General features: G+C 41.5%; 1 protein-coding gene across 8 annotated transcripts; it reads left to right on the forward strand.

Annotated features, from left to right (window-relative positions):
- The first annotated feature begins 1,341 nt into the window (after positions 1-1,341).
- Positions 1,342-16,354, forward strand: U2AF1 (U2 small nuclear RNA auxiliary factor 1). Of its 8 annotated transcripts, XM_086477510.1 has the most exons (9): positions 3,964-4,045; positions 4,258-4,314; positions 5,844-5,892; positions 6,830-6,896; positions 11,118-11,167; positions 11,787-11,885; positions 13,091-13,224; positions 13,581-13,673; positions 16,099-16,354. In XM_086477510.1, exons 1-9 carry the CDS (start codon positions 3,999-4,001, stop codon positions 16,235-16,237), a joined length of 735 nt encoding a protein of 244 aa, XP_086333636.1. In that variant the 5' UTR covers positions 3,964-3,998; the 3' UTR covers positions 16,238-16,354. The 8 variants fall into 8 exon arrangements, with proteins under 8 accessions (XP_086333650.1, XP_086333642.1, XP_086333673.1 ...); XM_086477524.1 differs by lacking the exons at positions 4,258-4,314; positions 5,844-5,892 and adding an exon at positions 1,342-1,425 and having other exon boundaries at positions 3,958-4,045; XM_086477516.1 differs by lacking the exons at positions 4,258-4,314; positions 5,844-5,892; positions 6,830-6,896 and adding exons at positions 1,342-1,425; positions 7,702-7,768 and having other exon boundaries at positions 3,958-4,045.
- Positions 16,355-19,687: the final 3,333 nt, after the last annotated feature.

Below are 19,687 nucleotides of genomic sequence, written 5' to 3' on the forward strand. Positions count from 1 at the left end.
TTAAGTTTCAATTGTATTGTGTTAGGGCACAACGCAGCGAGCACTTGTGCTTGCGAACAGTCCTGTCGACTACACCTGGGGCTGAGAACCGTATGTGAAATAAAGCACATTGGTAAATGTTTCGGGGAATTCCAAAATGTCCAGGAGACAAATTTTACTTTTAATACTCTTGAGTGCTCAGTCTTTGTTTTCGCATCAATAAAATGAGTAAGTTCTCTTTCCTGCAATGATTTTCAGACTTCGATTTGTGTGATTCAAATTCACAGCTTTTGGTCAGTAATTCCATTATATATCTCATAATGACCAGAAAGAACTTGGTCCTACCCTCACTTTGCAGCTCATCCAACTTTTAACTCCTTCAGAACATGTACCTTCCTGCCTTTGAGCAATTATTTTATTCCAGCACTTGAAGTCACCATGACAAAGGTCTAATTTGGATTTCTTGTCAGTGTCCTTTGGACCAATGACTAATTGCAGGAAGCCCCTTTAGCTTCTGAGCAGGATCCTTTATCTTCTCTGCAATCACGTAACTTCTCTTAATGCTGTGCCCCAGCAAGCCCTTCTTTAACGTCTGCCTTCAGTCATTTTTTATCAGACTGCCACCTTTTGAGTGTGTTTAGCCATGTGCTTCAATACCGGTCTCAGTTGCTTTGAACCACTGGCTAAGCTATCTTCTGCTCTGAGCTTGCTCTAGCAACGTTCAGATTGCATCAGAAGTTTGGGTGCAACACCCCGATGGCCCCACCACGCTACAGAATGGGAGGAGGGCACAATTAGGAAACTCGGGCTCACCCCTAGACACGGAGGCACAATACACACTTCAGTAACTCCCCCAGTTGAACCACTGGGAGAACATAACGCGCGTTACGACTGACACAACAGCCCCGAGAGACACACGCGAGCCTCTGTGGGCACAGGAGAGGCCTTCAGCTCTCCCTGGCGGGCAGCCGGCGCCCCTCCCCAAAGCAGCACCACTTCCCTGGCTCCCGCGGTGACCAGCACCGCTTTAGCAGGCCTCTAGCCCCGGCGGCAGCCGGACAGCAGCCCGACGGGCGGGCGACAAGCCCTCGCCACGGCCCGGCCCGGCCCGCTCGGCTCCTGCTCAGCGGCCCCACGGCAGCCCCTGCGCATGCGCGCCAACGGCACCGCGTGGCGCGAGCGGGACCCGCGCGCCCTGCCCCCGCCCCGCCAGAGGGGAAGAGAAGAAGCCCACACCGCTCCCCCAATGAGGGGGCTGGCGGCCTCGCACGCATGCGCAGAGAGCCGTTTACCCCCCCCCCATCCCCCCGCCCGTCGGGCTCGGTAGAAGTGTTTCCGGCGCGGCGGCTGTGACGTGCGCGATCGGCGCCGGGCTGTCCGGCAGGCGGGCGGGCGGTGGGAGATGGCGGAGTATCTGGCCTCCATCTTCGGAACAGAGAAGGACAAGTGAGTGGCCCATCCCCCCCTTCCCGCGCTGTTCCCGCGGCTTCGGCGCCCCGGGGAGGGAGCTGGAGGGGGGCCGGAGGCCGGTGGCGCGTTCCGCGGGGCGCGAGGACGCGCAGCGCCCGCCTGGGCCGGCCTGTTCCGATCGCGGCGGTCAGCCCTCCCTCCCCTTCCCCTCTCTTCCCCGCGGTGGGGGGAGGGGGGGCGCTGCCCGGCCCGGCCCGGCCCGGCCCGACCCGTTTCTTCCACTCCCGCGTCAAGGGCCTGGGTGCCGCCGCCACCGGGGGCGCGCGACCGGGAGTTCCCCGCCACCACTGCGCGCTGGAACGTGGCGGCGCGCGGCCGCCGAGGGAAGAGGAAGCGAGGAGCGCGCCCCCCCCCCTCCCCCCCCCCCCCTTCCCCCAGGCCCGCGGCGGCGGCGGCCCTCCTCCCCTCCCCCGCCGGAGCGCGCGCACGCGCGCACCCCTCTTTCCTCCCTCTCGAGGAAGGGGGGGCGCGCGCGCGCGCGCGCTCGTCTCGCCGCTTGGGGCCTACGCGTGCCCGCGCCGCCGGCCCCGCCCGTGCGGTTCGCTCTCTTCCTTCCCCCCCCCCCCCGCCGGGCCGGGCTGGGTCTGTTCTTCCTCGGGGACTTCCTCCTCCTCCCCACTCCCCCGGCCGCCATGCGGGTGTGCCCGCGCCTCGTGGCGCGCTGCCGGCCCCCGTCCTCCCCGCCCTCCCCTCCCCCCTCCCGTCCCCGGCGGCTGCGCCTTTCTGGCGGCGGGCGGGAGCGGCGGGGGCCGCTGGGTGCCGAGCTTCCCGCCGCCACCGCCTCCTGCCAGAAAGGGCCTCCTCTTCCCCTTTTGTTCGCGTCTCTGCGCCTCGCAGCGGCCCGAGAGCTTCCGCTCCGCTGCAAGGACAGCGACTGGTTATTTCTCCCCCCTCCCCAGGGTGCGGAGGATTTCCCCGACTGCTGCATCCTGATCCTCAGGCTTCTGCCTGCAGCCTTCCACGCGTCGGGAACGCCTCTAGTTTCTCTGGTTGTTGGAAGCGTACTTACAAAACCCTCCTCACGAAAATTTGGTCACCGTCGGCCTGACCAAACCAACGTGTTTTTCCACTCGTAAAAAATGAAAGGGGGCATCGACGTGCTACTGGACTAAATTACTCATGTCAGCCCCTGGCCGTGAGGCTCCTGATTTCTTTCTGTGTTGTAGTGCCACATTCCAGTTCGCTCGCAGAAAAGCAATATCCGCGGCCTCTCTTGAGCTCCGTTCCCGTAGCATCCTTGCTGATAGAATGCCTCACAGTTTGACAGCATTAGGATGTGCCAGTACAGCAGGCACGAAATTCCTGTGCTGGCCTTGTTTTTTGTTCAAAAAGCGAGCAGAACTCTCCAGGGAGTGTTCAAGTTGGAGGCCCTATTGGAAATTTCATAGTTAGGTTTTTTTTTTTTTTTTTTGTTTCAGGATAGAGTTCAGAAAAGACAGTAAGTATATTGTAATGCTAAGTGTATATGTTCAAAAACGTAATGAAGAGTAAGCATGTTACAACTTTGCAGTAGAATGTTTTGCTGGAGATCAGATATGCTTTAGTACTCTGATATTTCTCCGCTTCATGTTCAGGGTTGTGGAAAGAATTGATGTTAACAATGAGTATGGGAATATTAATCTTTCTTACAGGAGAATTCTTATATTTCACATACCCATATATAGCCCGTAATAGTTTTCTTGCCCTTCAGAATTTTGCATTCAGTTTTCCCAGTCAAGGTAATCAAACTCCTTATGGTTTTCTTTCATCATTCCATGTGAGTTACACTTATATGTGAGAGTTTTACTGGCATTCCTAAACCAGCAGAGTTTTGAAGGTGTCATGAGATGATAGTTAATTCAAGAAAAGCTTTTGGTGTAAAAAAGATGTTAAATGCTTAAATATTAAAATTATTAACTACATTTGTGGAAATGGCTTAATTAAATGCATTTGTTTTGCATATGTGTATTCTCTCTGTAACATGATTTTTCTCTTACCTGAATTATTTCAAATACTGTGTTGGCAGCAGTCTGAGTTACCCTTAGAGCCTAACTTTAAACGAGTGGTTTGTAAAACATTGGGTAGGTGCAACTGTACGAGCTTTAAAGCAGGTTTTATTGCGTAGAGTAGGGGGTTGCATGAGCTAAGACACAACCGTACAGCTCATAGTGTAACTTTCCAGACTGTTTTTCACACTATTTCCCATCCCGTCACCCAGTGAAACTGATACAAAGACAAGAATGGAGAACTGGAAGGCTAAAACAGTCCTGATGGCTTCTGTCCGTGTCATGAATGCACTGTGGGTTTGGGTGAAATTGGTTAGGTGACTCGCTGTAAATTGGGGGTGAAGAGGAAAGAACATGAACAGGTTTGCTGTAATGCTTTCCTACACTGTTTGATTTTTTTGGTTGTTGTTGTTACTTCTCCACATCAAGATAAAGGCATTTAGGGCATGTGTTTTATAGGAATTGCATACAAATGTTTTCTGTTCCAATATGTAACTACTTTGTTTTTTTTTTTTACTTGCAGAGTCAACTGTTCATTTTATTTCAAAATTGGAGCTTGTCGTCATGGAGACAGATGTTCTCGATTGCACAACAAACCAACATTTAGCCAGGTTTGTCTTCTTTTTGTTTTCTTGTTCTTGTGGAAGTATATTCTTGCTGCTTTAAAACGTAGATTCTCAGATACAAGTGAATAATTACCGAGCTCCGGATTAACTAGTTCAATTTTGGCCCCAGTTTATATGGGTTTTTGCTTTTTTTGGGGGTATTCCATTTACTTCTCCCAGCATTTCTAATTATCTCCTGTCACCCTTAATGGCTGCAGGAAGCGATGCTGTTGTAAGCTTGCCTGTAGTAGAGACCAACCAGTGCTAACTTTCAGGTGAGTGTGCCTCCTCAGTGGTGTTTAGGCACTTAAACCATCCCAGATTTTTTAAATCACAGACAAAGGCAGCATGTTCTGCCTGTCTCAAAGGTGTGAACTTGAGTCTTTGATGCATATAATAGAAGAAAACTGATGAATAAATAAAAGTGACTCATCTGTCACTATGTTTGCTCTCTGACCCAGGCTCTTAAGTTTTGAGAGTAACTTAACATACTTCCTTTGAGTGTGGAAAAAAATTGGTTCTTGAAAACAACTTGCCTGGTTGCCGAGGGTGTATATGTCAGTTGATTTGACAGATTATTTAATCTTTGGCTATGTGAGTGTTGTTAGAGACGTGAGGTGTGACTGCACGCCCGCCAGAAAGGAGAGAAACAAAAGGTGCCGTGGGTGATAGGGGGTTTATATTACTGTGAGCTCTCTAGTTTTCCAGAATTACGTCCCTGGAGAACTGTATGCTCTGTCTCTTTCTATCACTGCTGATTGTCAAGGTATGCAGGTAAATAGATTTCTTTGGGAATATTGTATATGTTAAGAAGTGCCTATGAAAGTTGTTGCATTATCAGCAGTTTAACTGACAAAGGTAAAGTTTACACAGCAGTGGAGTCCTCTGCAAGTTCGTTTTGGCCGACTTGGAGCAGAGCTGATGGGAATGGTGGGCTGGTGTTGGCTTGGGGAGAATTAGGGAGGCGGGTGCTAGCCACGTGACTGGGGTTCAGAGCGGTGGTGCTCATGAAGTTAAACTTCGCGAGTGCGTGAGAGGGCAGGGGGGAGTTCAAGGGGGCGACTGCCTAGGTTACTGATCGATAGGGACCGCTGCTGGTGCTTCATCTAAGAAACCAGATTTTTGCTTCTGGGAATTTAATAATTTTTAATGTAAATATCGTATCTCAAAAAGAATATTGTCCATTTTCAGAACTACTCCATGTTGCTGACCTACATGGAGAGCCTGCTGAAATGCAGTGGGTTTAGAGACCTGAATTTAAGTCATTGGCTTACTGGAAAATAGTTCTAAATCAGACAACTTCCACAGTAGTTGTCTTTAAGTAAAACAAACAAACAAAGCCAAATTACATACTTTTGTTAACAGAGAAGCTTCACGTGCGACAATGGTTTCCTTTGTCCATGCAGCCTTTAGCTTGGCTTTGGAAATGGTGGGTAGCAGCGCCAGCTGAAGTGGGTCAGCAGGGCGTGTCGCGTTCATCCAGTGATGGCCGGGACAGCTACAGCATCGCACCTGGCAGCCGTGCTGTGCTGTAACGTCCCTCACGTGCCTGGCAGGTGTGCGGGGTTCACTACAGAAATCTTTATTTGTATGCAGATTGATAATCAGCCGTGATAGAAGAACAGATATCTTGGTAATGGAAGTTACTGGCACAATATTTTTATCCTGTGTTGCTATTGCTGGTGCAGCTACTTTATAGAAGAGCTGTGTTAGGAAAGGTCGTGCAGTCCAGGGTGATCAAATTACCAGCAATCAGCAGAAACACTGTAACTATATGCATGTTTCTGGCTCTCTCCAATTGTAGGCTAAAACATAGTTATTTTAAACCTGGGCCGCAGAAGCACAAAGCTTTGGTTGGTATGAGTATATCCATTATAAAACAAGTGTGTGATTTTAAATGTGATGTGACGGATTTTTTTTACATGCTAAGTGGGCAGCATATGTAGGTATGACATTGCTGGTCCTGTGACTTCTTTAAGCTCTGAATTGTTAATGCGACTAATAATAAAGTGTAAGCTAAAATTATTTGGGGATTGCGATTGATACTAACTAACGTTGAGCTTGTATTTTAAGTAATCAAATTTCAATTTTTGAGCTGCTTACCGTGATATGGACGTTTGGAATTCTTTTGTAATATTAGTTTACTAACTTAAACATGGTTTGTTTTTTCAGACAACTTGATTTTAAGAAGAACGGTACAAATGTAAGGTTTCAAGTCTGCCTGGGCTAATTCTTCAAGTAAAAAGCAGAAGGGCTAAAAGGATATTGTCCTTATTTGAAGGATCGGAAACATGTGAACCTATGATGCTATTATATTATTTAAACAGAAATTCCACCAAGAAATTCCTGATGCACAAAATGAGACGTAGCTCTTGCCTAAAAACCTTACTGTCCGGCGTAACACTTTAGACCCTGTGGCATTATGTACTACATGCTGTGCACATAACACTATTTTTTTTTTCCCCTAGACTGACAGTATGAATCTGGTCTTGAAAGCTAGGCATCTCCATTACACGATGTAGTTCGACGTTTTAGGTTACTGTGCCTCACAACTCCCATTTTGAGGACAGCTGTTGAGACAAATGCAGCTCTTTCTTGGTGGTTAATTAAAGCTGTTTTCATAATATGATGGTCTGGATGCAATTTTGGAAGATATTCTGCAAATACAAAAGGAAGTCTTAAGAATAAAATATTACTTTTAGCTGTTTGCAAACAAGTTGTCTCTTTGCAATTGTCTATTATATGCACAGCAGCCAGTAGAATTCCCCTTTTTATTTTTTTTCCCCGCAGACCATCTTGATTCAAAACATCTATCGTAACCCCCAAAACAGTGCACAGACGGCTGACGGCTCACACTGTAAGTCCCACAGTTGGAGAAATTTTTTTAAAGAATGGTGTTAAAGAGCCCACTCCTAATTATGAGAAAATAATGTTGGCTTCTGAGCTGCTGACATAAAGCTGTTGCAAACAGGACAAGTGATGGAACTCTTCTTGCGCATAGATCAAGAACTTGTCAAATGTGTGCAATTCGGAATGCAGAATTGACTGCATAAATTGGACTTGATGCAGGTTCTCTCTTGCACTGCCAAGTGAAACTTGGTTGCTTAGTAGCACTGCATTCTTTTTAAAGGGTTAAACCGCAGACATTTCTCAAATTCTTGATTTAACAACAACAAAAAAAAATAGGTGTATATGTCATGTACGGTAAGTTTTCCCCAAACTGTGGGTTTTCTTTCATCTTAACTTTTTTAGGAAAATGGAGATTTCATGTTATGCTTTAATTATTGTATTACTTCCTTTCCTGGGGTTTTGCTACTGTTCAGTAAAACCAAATCCAAATGAATTACTGTGCTTGTAATTTGAATACTGCGTTTGGATGCCATCTGTTACATATCTGCCTGAAATCGTGCAAAATCCCTCTGTAGTAGTATTGGGGAATGAAATAAAAACAAAAATACAATAATGGAGTATCATGAGATCTCTATTACTTTACAGTGTTAGGTTGATTCAGAAAGGTCACCAGCTAAGTGAAAGTTCTCCTTCTTGGGAGAGAATAACCACCTCTCTTTCAGCACAGGCTCGGCTAAAGCGACCCTAAAGGAAACCGGTTTCTTGTTAAAATTATTTTCCATAATATAAAGTTGTTGCGTTTTGTATTTCAGACCATTGCCCTCTTGAACATTTACCGTAACCCTCAAAACTCTTCCCAGTCTGCTGACGGTTTGCGCTGTAAGTTCATACAAGTTCCTTCACTGGTTCCCTGGGCTTGATTGTCAGAGCTCAGTGTCGACTTAAGATGGTCTGCCATTTTAGTTTAACAGATCAAACTGACCACGTTTCATTAAATGTGTCCAAAACAAACACACCAAAAAAAAAAAAAACCCAAACACTTTTTTTTTTGTCCCATTCACCTTCCTCCCTATTCCCAAAACTATGAGGTGAATCAGAATGCCTTCTATTAAATCAGAAAGCGTGGAAATTTTACTTCCCTTGCAAAGCAGTCTTGGTTGCACTGCTTTCTTCCCTCTGCCTTTCTCCCTGCCAGTTGCCCCCATCCTAGGAATGCTTTTCTGTATGTTTTGTGCTATCCGTGAGGTTCCACTGTCTAAAAGAGCAGGACAATGACACGCTGACTTCATCCAGAACAAATATCCTGCTCTGTAAATGTTAAGAGAACTGGAATTTGAAACTTTACAGATTGCATGCAGAAATTTGTCCTAGGTTAATGCAGATTCCATTTAGAGTACTTTGGAAGAATACTCTTTGACTGACAAATGCTTCCCTTCTGGCAGCTGTCCTTTTTGGATAGGTGCATGCTTAACATTCCTTCCATGCTTTGAAAATTCAAATTCCAAAACCAAGTTGCATATTTACCTAGGAAAATATATCTTTAAAAGTACTTTTGAGGAGGGGAAGGCATTTGGGTATGGTCATGAACTAATTTAATGACTCCTCATGAGGTAGGGATGGGCATAAGAAAATACACATGCTGCGAGACTGGCAGAAGTTAAATGACCAGGATTGCTGATCGGCGATTACTGAGATATCATTGTGATTGCATCATCAATATTAGAATAAGATTTAAAAAAAAAAAAAAAAAAAAAATTTTAGGACCAAAATGGATCGATGTTACTTTCTAACTAATATTTCTTGTTGAAGTGGATATTGACTGTGTGGAAATAAAGCTTTGTTTGGCTATTCCTATTTTTGACTGTTGGGTTATAGACTAGTTCAGATTAGTTACCAGCATTTGATTAGACGTGCTTTGTGAAATCAGCCGCTAACTTAAAAGTCAACACTGCCTCTTCTGCTTCTAAAAGTAATAATGGCCCAATTAAGTAATTTGAGTTTTTTGTTACACAATCAAGCTAGATACGTAACGAGCTACGTAAGTTTGCCTAGATGCTTAAATGGTTCTATTGGTTTGTAGGCTTCCTTGTTGCAGATGCTTAGTCATTAATGCTGTTTCAGTAAACCAAAAAAAGTACAGTTGGGTATTTCCACTCCATCCCTAAATTCTCAATGCGCTGGTAACTAATTTGCACAGAGTTACAGCCGTTCGGTCTGCGGAGCTGTTTGGATTGTACAGCTGCGCCAGGCTCGAACAGATTCTCTAGTGTTCTAGATGCTGGTGTCCGACTCCAGTTGGACTTCACGAGCGGGCAGCTCCTTAACAGAGCCTGACTGTACCTTCTGTGGTAGAGTTGGAGCTCTGTTATCAGTAGGTTTGCTGAAACTCCTGGCTCCCTGATTTTTCGGTATTTGTCCCTACTTAAGTACTGCATGTATTTTAAATGGATAACTTGGGTAGCTATTTAATGCTTTTGTGGTTGTTGCTTAACTGTCTTCCTTTCTATTGCCGTCGTAGAGGATTAACCGTAGTTTTGAACAGCAATAGTTTTCCTGAGTATTTTAACTAGTAATTGGGCTTCTCAAGGTTCAGATACCGGTAGCCCTGGCGTACGAATGTTTGTAAAGCCTGTGCATATGTATGCTTCCCACTTCAGAAGGACATTCAAGTAGTCATTAACTAACTGTTGCTTATGGTCTCCTAATTTGACAATGGAATCTCCTTAGGAGTTTTTAGCACTTCTCCATCTGGTAAAAAGTAGTTATTCCCAGTGTGGCTTACAGAGCCCCTGTCTGATACCTTTTCAAAAAGAAAAAAATAAAACCCACAATCCTTGGGTACTAGTAAGCTGTTATCAGTGGTGTTGGCAGAACCTTGGGAATATCGTTAAGTATTAAACTGTCTAGAAATACTGGTTTAATGTTTGATATTCCTTAATTTGCTGTATAACTGTGGGGAAGAAGAAAGTTCTTTAAAGCGAATGTGTTTCAAACGCAGAAGCATTGTTAGCCTAAACTATATAACAAATGCCCCTTAGCCTTCTTCAGGAGGTGAGCTGGGTGAAAGAAAGTAATTACAGTTCCGGAGAGTGTGGCTGGTTAATATTAGAGGCTTTGAAGGAAAATTTTGGTAATATTAGCCAAAAATGTCTGAGCCCAAAGCATCTTTTTTTTTTCATAGCAGCTTGCAGTGAATAAACTCAGCTTTGTTGGCTCGGTTTCTTGCCTTTCACGTTCTGTGAACTGAAACAGTAGTGTTTGTAATTGAAAGGCTGCAGTATTTTTCTAGCATAAAATGCAGGGTTCATTTTAAAACCACTCCGCTTGATCTTAATAAACCACTTAACTGCTGAAGAGCTGATACATTAGGCTTTAATGTATATAGCTTAATGTAGTTTAAAGTGCTGTAGACTGGAAGAAATAAATGAAATTCACTTTTATATTCTTAATGCTTTGAAAAATCAGCCAAACTTACGTTGTTTTTTCATAGCAGCAGGCAAGCAGCGCTCATTTGTAAAGTCCAGCATGGAACATGAAAATAATCTAACCAGAATATATGGCTGGCTTGTCTTGCATTAAAAGGTGTTCTGCAGGACTACAGAAAAATTGAGCGATGTTCAAAATTAAACTAGAAAATTGCTCTCTATTGCAAAGCATTGTGGTACCCTTCTTTGAGGGCACTGGGAAAAGTGTGTAATTTCAATAACTGTTTTGAGCAAATTGGAAAGAAAAAAAAAATCTGGGCTATGTTACCTGAGAATTTGAGAGTTCACAATGTATATTGTGGAGAGGTGGACATGTTAAAATGCAATTCTGCCTTTAGGAAGAGGAACTCTAAATTGTAATCATGCTTTAAAATATGCAAATGTAACAAAGCACTTGCCTTCTGTTTAGGTAAAATTGTTGATAGCTAGAGGGCGGGACTGTACCTTAAACTGAAGTGATATTTCAAAGTAATTCCTTTCCCCTTCCTTTAAATTCGTGGCATACAAGTTTGGCTCTCGTCAAAACTTGATTTGATTTGATCATGTCAATGTAATGTCTTGACATATACTTTGGGGGCTCAAAGCTCTTGACACATACTTACTTTTAATATTCCTATTAGTTAGCTCCATGCTATATGGTGTCTTATGCTCCAGATGACCTCTCTAGATTGTTTTGTAGTATGATCAAAATCTCTTCTTCCTTATTATAGGCGCTAATCGATATGACTCTTGGATTTTTACAGGTGCTGTGAGCGATGTTGAGATGCAGGAACATTATGATGAATTCTTTGAGGTATGTAAAAGGTGTAAAAAGGCATTAAAGTGTTTGTGGATTTGTCGACACGAATGAGTTAGATGGATTCAGTGTATAGCACAATTAGATGGATTCAGAGAAAAGTGCTTGTTTCTCAGGTGTTTTATATAAAGCTTACAGCTTCCCATGCTAAATGCTTCCTGTTATAACCTTTGGTTAGTTTGGCTTTAACTGTAGTGTTTAGAGTAGACTGTGTTCAAAAATCACCAACTTAAGCAACGTAGCATTTTGATTCCATAATCCCTTTTCCTGTAGATTTAAAATATACTTAATAATTTGTATAGGAGCAAGTTAAGTGAAACTGTAACATCAAGGCTTGTATGTAGTGTCTTCAGTGCATCTGACATATTCTGTAAATACCGTATGCATAATATTTTCCATGGCTGCTTCTCGTATCCTGTTAGTGCTGTACTTACAGATGGACACAGTAGAGGCCAAGCAAGTACTAATTTTAAAATCAGATGTAAAGAAAAAAGTTTTGCCTTTTTTTTTTTTTTAAAGGAAGGCCTTTTGTTTGTACTTCCTAACAGCTGAATGCAGTACTTCTGTACTTAGAGCTAATGTGCTGCAGACTTTTAATTGGTTGCTTTGTGCTTAGGAGGTCTTCACGGAAATGGAAGAAAAATACGGTGAAGTTGAGGAGATGAACGTTTGTGATAACCTTGGAGATCATCTAGTTGGAAACGTATACGTAAAGGTAGGATAGAGAGAGACACGTTTATGTAATCAATGGGGGTGTTACTTACTGAATTATAACTTTAAAAGCTACTGTATGCTCGTAGGTCTTGCGAGAGTAGCTCTTCAAGATATAAGCTCCTCTCCAACTTCACGATTTAAAGTAGAAAGAGTAAAAATGTGAATGGAATCTGAAAGAAATTTTAAGAGATAATGAGAATCTTTTGTGATCGTCAAAATCCGTGTCATTTTTGTAGAGATTAACACTTTTTTTTTTTACGTTGTTATAAACACGGTCACCACTGTTGGGCTGTTCAGTATGCCAGGATTAATTTGGGGTCTGTCTTCTCATCACACTGCCTTTTTAGTGCTTCAATGGGAGCAGAGGTTTATTTGCAACAGGTGTGTTTATTTTCAACAGGTGCATTTATTTTCTAACTTCCCAGTTAAACAAAACATCTTGTAACCATGTTATAGTTGGCAGCAGCTAGGTGGTTTAAGGTGCAAACTGGAGCACTTAAGTTTAGCTCTTGAAAGTCATTGGTATTTCTTGAATAATGAGTACAAAGTTGTCACCTGCAGAAATGCTATTGCATGTACACAGTGTTGGGGAGGTGTGAGAGTGTTTGAATATTTTTACTGTACATTCCTCTAGCTGGAAAGTATTTTCATGCCTAAACTTCTCAGCTGTGTAGGTCATAATAAGAAATAAACTTGGTTTTAAAAATTTGCAAGTGGTTAGCTGTGAAAAGGAATTTCAAATCTAAGTTTTACATTCATCATAAAACAGGATCAGATTTTTGTGAATTCTAATATAAATGAATGAGAGCTTCAGTTCTCATGCAGGTTTCTCTTAAATGTTTCGAAAAAATCTATTACATTTGGAGCGCTAGTGTTCTAGAAAGTACTCTTAAAGATTCTCTTAAGTCATACTAAGCAAACACAGAATCTTCTATCATACCTTTTAATACAAGCCACAAAACTTGAAAGACCAAATAAATTATAATTAAGAGAAAATATGGATGTTTTGGTTAGCTCTGAGTCCTGATCAATGAAAAGCTAGCATCTTTACCCTTGATTTGATGGGCTGTCCCAGGAACTCTGAAGTAGCTTCTAGTTGGATTACTAGTCCTAAGCCTCAGATATTGCACAACTGATTTGACAGGAGTGTTTGATCTACTTTTGTTGCTTCTCTGTAATGTGAGAAAATGTTAATTTTGCCTTTAGTTTCGCCGTGAAGAAGATGCAGAAAAGGCTGTGATTGACCTGAACAATCGCTGGTTCAATGGACAGCCCATTCATGCTGAGCTTTCACCTGTGACTGACTTCAGAGAGGCCTGTTGCCGTCAATACGAAATGGGGTAAGAAGTGACTTCCTCTTTGCCTGTGACGGTATCTTTGATATGCTTGCACAGACAGGGTGGTTGCTCGAGGGTGGTTGCTCGGGTGTGGCTTTTATATGTAGCTTAGCGTAGGAAGAACACCACTTCAGGTAACATTAATGTGGAAGACCTGCAGTCACTCTCTTGACTTCTTCCGTCTTTTTAGGATTTTGGTCTGGGAGTGAGTCAGTGTCAGTCTATGATGCTTGTAATTTACTGGGTTTAATGTTAGAGGTGATTAACTTTTAGATGGCTGGAGGTCCACTAGGGCTTAGGGCAAACAGATACAGTGTAGAGCTGTGAATTTTAACTGTGCCTCTTGAATTCTGTTTCAGAGAGTGTACACGAGGAGGTTTCTGCAACTTTATGCATTTGAAGCCCATTTCTCGAGAGTTAAGACGCGAGTTGTATGGGCGGCGTCGTAAAAAGTAAGTTTGCTTTTGAACACAATTAAAATGGGTAAATTAAGGATCACTTGCTGAAAATTCTGAAGGCAATTCTTTACTTTAAACTTAAAAATTCTTTAAGTCCTCTCTTTTTTCTAACACGCTTCTGACCTATGCCAGTGAAAGGGCATCAAGTAAAGCTACCAGGTGGCCAGTTTAGAACAAAGGAGTAGGTCTTTGGTTAAAAAAAAAAAGTTACAGTTCTTCCGCAGTGCTGTGGGTGCTGAAGGTTTACGTGGCTTTAAGAGAAAGCAGGGTTCAAGGAGAAGAGTATTCCCTGAGTTACTGAGTAGGACGTACCCGCGATTCAGATCTCTTAAACCGTGAACTGTTGCAGGCAGATGTTATTTGGGAGAAGCACTGCTTTATGCCTCTTCTCTGCTTTATTGTCTTCTAGATGTATTTGCCTGTGGCCTCCACTAGAAGCGGGCTGCTTGGCCAGCGGGCGTTTTGGCAGGGTCAGCTTGGCCACCACTTTCAACGTTACGCACAATTAAGCGTATCTATAGATTATATTCAGGACCCAACCTTACTTGTTTTTAACAGTTAATGGCTAACTTTGCCAGCCTGGGTTCGTTCCTCAGTGTTAGGCAGTTGCTGTATTGAGCTCTGTTTTTATTAACGCCAGCCTCACAATGTGACCCTTGATATGAATTCTCAGGAGGGCAAAGGAATAGTAATTTTGCTTAATTGCAAAAAAAGATTGTGATAAATACAATGTGTTATATTTATATTAAATTATTTATTTAAGGTACCTTGTAGAAAGGCTTCTACCACTGCTCTTATTATGATACCTGTCTTGTGGATGGTTCACTTTGAGCTTAATCTGCTTTTAGGACCTTGCTATTTAGGATAGGTGTATAAAGTTGTTGAGCTTCCTTTCATATAAAGCGCAATTTTGTAGGTTTCTTGAATCACAGAAGGAGCCTGGGATTACGAACATGGTTTTTCTTATAAATGTCTCTAGTGGGCAGTGTTTTAGGATTTGTGAGGGTTAATTTAACTTGGGAAAGTGTAGATTGTGTTGCTTACGCGCGTGTATTTGTGCCTAAATACTTTCCTAAAATATCCCAATTAATATTAATTTAAACTAAAATATAAGCTTTTAAGATGTTTGACTATTTTATGAAAAAGATGAAGCATGCTCTTGTATTAGCCTTTTGGTCACTTTTATGAATCTGGATCTCTCAGACTTAGTAATGCTGATTAAAAGGTATCACCTTTTATTGCAAGAAAGATCAGACTCGTGTTTGGCTTTGGAATGTGGTTGTTTTACCCATAGCCCAGTTTCAGTCTGTGATAAAACAAATAACACAGCTGAATCTTCCATCCAGTTTTGTCTTTATTGGCCCTGTTTAAATTCTTTGTGCAGCTAAAGCTGTCACAGGTGAGCAGTAAGGCTTGATTAACAGCAACAATGAAAAATCAGTTCTGTGTCAGTGGGGTTTCACAGGTAGATTGTATAAACTAGGATGACCTGAAAGTAGTTCTGCACAGAATGAAATACATCAAAGTTTTTCCAGCAGAAAAAAAGGAGGATAAACCAGAACTTTTGAATAATAGGTTAATCTGGTCATTCTGAACAGCTCAGTATGTGCGCGTCTGTTACAGAAAAATTTGTCACCACGCACACTCCCACCCCAAAACATCTCACTGTGGAACAAAACTCTGCAAACTTAAGACTTGTAGCCCTGAGATTTTTAGTTCTGCTGTAATTTCTACAGCTATTTAAAACTGTACTGTTTACCTGGTTTATAAAATTGTTTTCAAGCATTTTAGAGAAGTCATTCAAAGCACTGTTTTCATTGACAAGCGCCATGTAAGCTATAAATCCATAGTAGCTGTGTGTTAGCATTACATTCTGAGTGGGTTTAGCTTTTCCTGAATTTAAGTCATTGATCTCAGAGGCACAGAAGATTATTTATTTACAAATGCTGATGGCTTCTGGAAGGAGGGGCGGGGAAGGGGAAGAGAACTGGGTTGTAATTGCTAATTAATGAAGTTGATTTAATAGCAGCGGACTGACAAACAGCTGTAGGCTTTGGCTGTGTGTGTTGCTGAGAGCTATTCTAACTGCAAAAGCAGGTGTCTCCTTCTCGTGCTGCTTTAATTAACAGCTGGGCAACAGTGCATTGGGCTCCTCCGTGTGCCTTAAGTTTTGCACATCCATTGTAACGGATGACTGGCAGTGAACAGTTGAGTCTCTTAACACTGTGTGTTGACTCCTCAGTATGAGGTTTGTTCTGTTTGTAAACTCACAGCCTGAGTGCTAATTTACCAATCCTTCTAATGCCACACTGTCTTTCTTCTCCCTCATTATTTACGTCATTAAGTGTTCCGCTGTGTGGTACTGCGAGTAAAATGCTGAATGTGATGAAACAATAAAATGTTCAAACTTTCTTTGAAGGCATAGATCCAGGTCGAGGTCCCGTGAACGTCGGTCTAGATCCAGAGATCGTGGTCGTGGAGGTGGTGGTGGTGGAGGAGGAGGACGTGAACGTGATAGGAGGCGGTCAAGAGATCGTGAAAGATCTGGTCGATTCTGAGCCATGCCATTTTTACTGTATGTCTGCTAGAAAGTGTTGTAGTTTGACCAAACAAGTTCATAATGAGATTTTTTTTAAAGATGGGCTTCTGAATAAAAAATTTGTAGTGATACAGTATTCTTTGTGTAACTTGTTTCTTGTGGGGGGAGTCTTTTTAACTGTCATTCCTCTATCTTGACAAATACTTGGATTAACTATGCCTGAGGGAAAGGTGGTAAATGTATCGGAGGAGCGCCAGTTTTTGTTTTGGGTTTTTTTTTTATTCGAGTATAATTTGAACTGTTGATGAAAATGTGTGTGTATATAATATAAAATATTATATACATAGTAAAAATAATATACTGCTTAAGAAACAGTTACTCACATAAGTTTCCCTTTTCTGCTATGCTGTCTGCTTATTTAGGTTAGTTTAGGCACGTTTAAAAGGAAGGCTGTGCGAAATGCATTTATTTACCAAGTAGAAGCGCTTAGTTACAAAAATGTATGTTTGTTTGTTACCAGAAGTCTGTGCTCTGTCTATCAATGTGACTGTGGCATTTACAATAAATCCAATTTCTTGGTGTAAAATCTAGAGCCTATTTTCTAAGCACTCTGGAGTAGTTGAGTTGCTACTCCTGGCTGTGCCAGAGTTCATAGTTCAATTTTTTTATGATTCTTGACTAAATTCCTTGTCTTTGGCTGGAAAGTTGCCTAGTGCAGTGTGGAGAGAAAAAAAAAAAGGCAATATTTTTATTGCAATGATTCATAATAGGCAGGTGAGGCTTTTAAAGAAAAAAACCAACAAAACTCATGCTCCATGCAGTATGATATATAGGATCTATTGAAGGAAATCCAAGGTCCTAAATACAAGGACCAAATTTCTTAACAGACTGATTATTTTTTTCTTCAGTCTATGTTCTCTTAGCTGTCATTTAATGAAAAGCATTTCATTAGTGTTCAAGATCATAGGAAACTAATTGGATGCTAGTGGAAAATAATTTTTTTTCCCACCTTTACTCGCTTTCTGATAGTCTGAAGTGTGATAAAAGCTAATGGATAGATGGCAGTTTCTTCACAAACAGGACATCCTTCTGTCCGAGTCTTCACCAAATTGCACAGTAGCTCTGTGTCATAGGTTGTGTATCTCTTGAGTTAGAGATCTAAGTGAAACGTTGCTGGAACATCTTGAAAGGGAGTTTGTACAATGGCTAACTTGCAGTTTAACTTCATTCGTGTTTGCTTTTATTCAGTGTGTGACATAGTAAGAAATTTGTCAGTGGCCCTATTTCTGCAAGACACTTTATGTACATGCAGCTATATAATACAGTATAGCTTTTCAGTGGGGGAGAGAATTCACTAGTGCTTTTTTAGTTCTGCTAAATGATAAATCTGCTCCTTGATTATTATTTAAAAAAAAAAGGAAAGAAATAGAAAGGATATGGAAGCATAACATAGCCAGATGAACAAACCAACTTCTCTCTGCCTCCAAAATAAGTATAAAACCATTTTGCTCACTGAAACTTGGAGCTGGCAAACAAAATACTATTGGGAAATGAGCTTTTCTAAATGAATCTCTTATAACTAAATCCTTGCACCAAGTCAATTTGAATTTATTTTGTTCACCCTGGATGGTTTGGCCAACCAGATTGTGGAACTTATTTTGCCAGTAACCTTTTCAAAGGAACGTGTTGCTCTATGTGAAGGTGGCTTCACTGCTTACATTTTGTTGCAAGTACATAAATCAAATTATGCTTTCTTTTCACTGAAAGAAATTGAGCAGTGCCTGGCAATAAATGGCTGAACTGAAACCTGTGGTAGGCATTAGGAATTTAACATTGATAACTTAGTTCTTGCCATTTACAGGATATTAATCCAGTTCTATTTCCTCTTCAGCAAGATTCAGGATTATTAGTGAGCTAATTTAAATCTCAAGCTCAAAAAGGTGAGGATAGTCTGGTTTTTAAAACAATATCTAGAATAATGTGGACACTATTTAAAAAGGTTTAAAATCACTTTTACACAGATTAATGATACAAGCCGATTTGCTGTATAAACAAATTCATTTTAAACTAGTATAAATGTGTCCCTGTAATGGCTTTCATCTGTTATCTAAACCCTGTTAAACTGCAGGTGCATTTTTGTGTGAACAGATGGCAGAAGGTTAATTTCTGCCTTCCCCCCCCAATACAGTTTTTTTTTCTGAAGAAAACACTCCTGAGTTTCACCAAATGCATCATTTTATGATCTGATTGCACAGCTACCCAAAAATTAACCATGTAACTGGAATATGTCATAACGGGCACTGAAAGCAATGGATTTTACTTGATACTCGGAAGGAAAAAAAAAAACTCGTGCACTGATCATTACCTGATCATGTGATGATTACCTAGTGACAGCATTCAGCATATAAACTAAGTTTATGACATATCTTCAGTTAGGTTCACCTTTTAAGACTATACTACCACTAAAATTAATCAAACTTGACATTTAAACTGCACAGATTTGGTTAAATGCTTATATATATGGTTGTCCAAACCGTACTGGTTTACCAATACAAACCAAGTGGAAATCCTACCTCCCCCTTCTATGGTTGCTTACAATGTTGTAGAGTAAAATTTTTTTTTTTTTTTCCCCTCCTTCCCAAAGGTACCTACTTCTCACAAATACTTCATTGTTGACTCTTCTGTTAAACAGTGGATATTAAGTTATGGAATTCCTTTACCTCAAATAAGTGACAGCATACAGTATTTTCTGAAGTCTGAGTCAATTAGGTTGAAACTGTTAATCCCAAGTGGCTTCCTCTTCTTTGTATTTGGCTCTTATTCTGTGAAAATGCTGCTTGTCCATGAATATGATGTATGTTGAGACTGTAAAACCAAATGGAGAAAACTTGTTCAAAATAAAGCCTTTTTTATAAGAATCTGACAAAAATTATCCCTTTCCTTTAGATGGGATGCTGCTCTTTAAATGACTAATGAGGACATAGACTACAAGTTTCAAATTCTTAGCTCTTGTCTTGAGCTATTTTTTGTGTGATTCTTTCCCTTCTGTTTTTTTTTTGAGCTATTGGAGCATTTCTTCAACTAAAAAAAAAAAAAACACAACCACCCCCAAACAAACCACAACAGAAACCACAGCCTCTCCATATTTACTTGATGAAGTATCAAAAGAGTGCAACTTGGGGTTGGGAGCTGGGGTTTGTTTTGGTTTTACATTGGTAAAAGTTCTGGTTGAGAGATCCTTCAGGTTTCTCTTGTGGTGGTCTGTAGGGAACAAGAGGGCTCATGTTTGACAGAAGGAGCATGTTTAATTGAAGAAATGGATTTTTAGAGGTGAATCTTCCTAGTGTTGCATCGCTCAAGCTGCAAATCTTCGGGCATTAACAGCTGTGTCCATTGCCACTATATAACAGCACCTTAAGCTGCATATATGGTCTTTAACATATTAGAAGTTAGACCGCTTTCATAGCGG

Source organism: Leptosomus discolor, chromosome 1, assembly GCF_034619465.1.
Source record: "Leptosomus discolor isolate bLepDis1 chromosome 1, bLepDis1.hap2, whole genome shotgun sequence".
Classification (NCBI taxonomy): Eukaryota; Metazoa; Chordata; class Aves; order Leptosomiformes; family Leptosomidae; genus Leptosomus; species Leptosomus discolor.

Excerpts from the sequence above, each read along its gene's own strand:
- U2AF1 (XM_086477510.1), top strand. The coding sequence starts at position 3,999 with ATGGAGACAGATGTTCTCGATTGCACAACAAACCAACATTTAGCCAG. Across the intron at positions 4,315-5,843 it reads CAACCAGTGCTAACTTTCAG|GCTAAAACATAGTTATTTTA; the intron begins GTGAGTGTGCCT and ends CTCCAATTGTAG. Across the intron at positions 13,225-13,580 it reads TGCCGTCAATACGAAATGGG|AGAGTGTACACGAGGAGGTT; the intron begins GTAAGAAGTGAC and ends ATTCTGTTTCAG.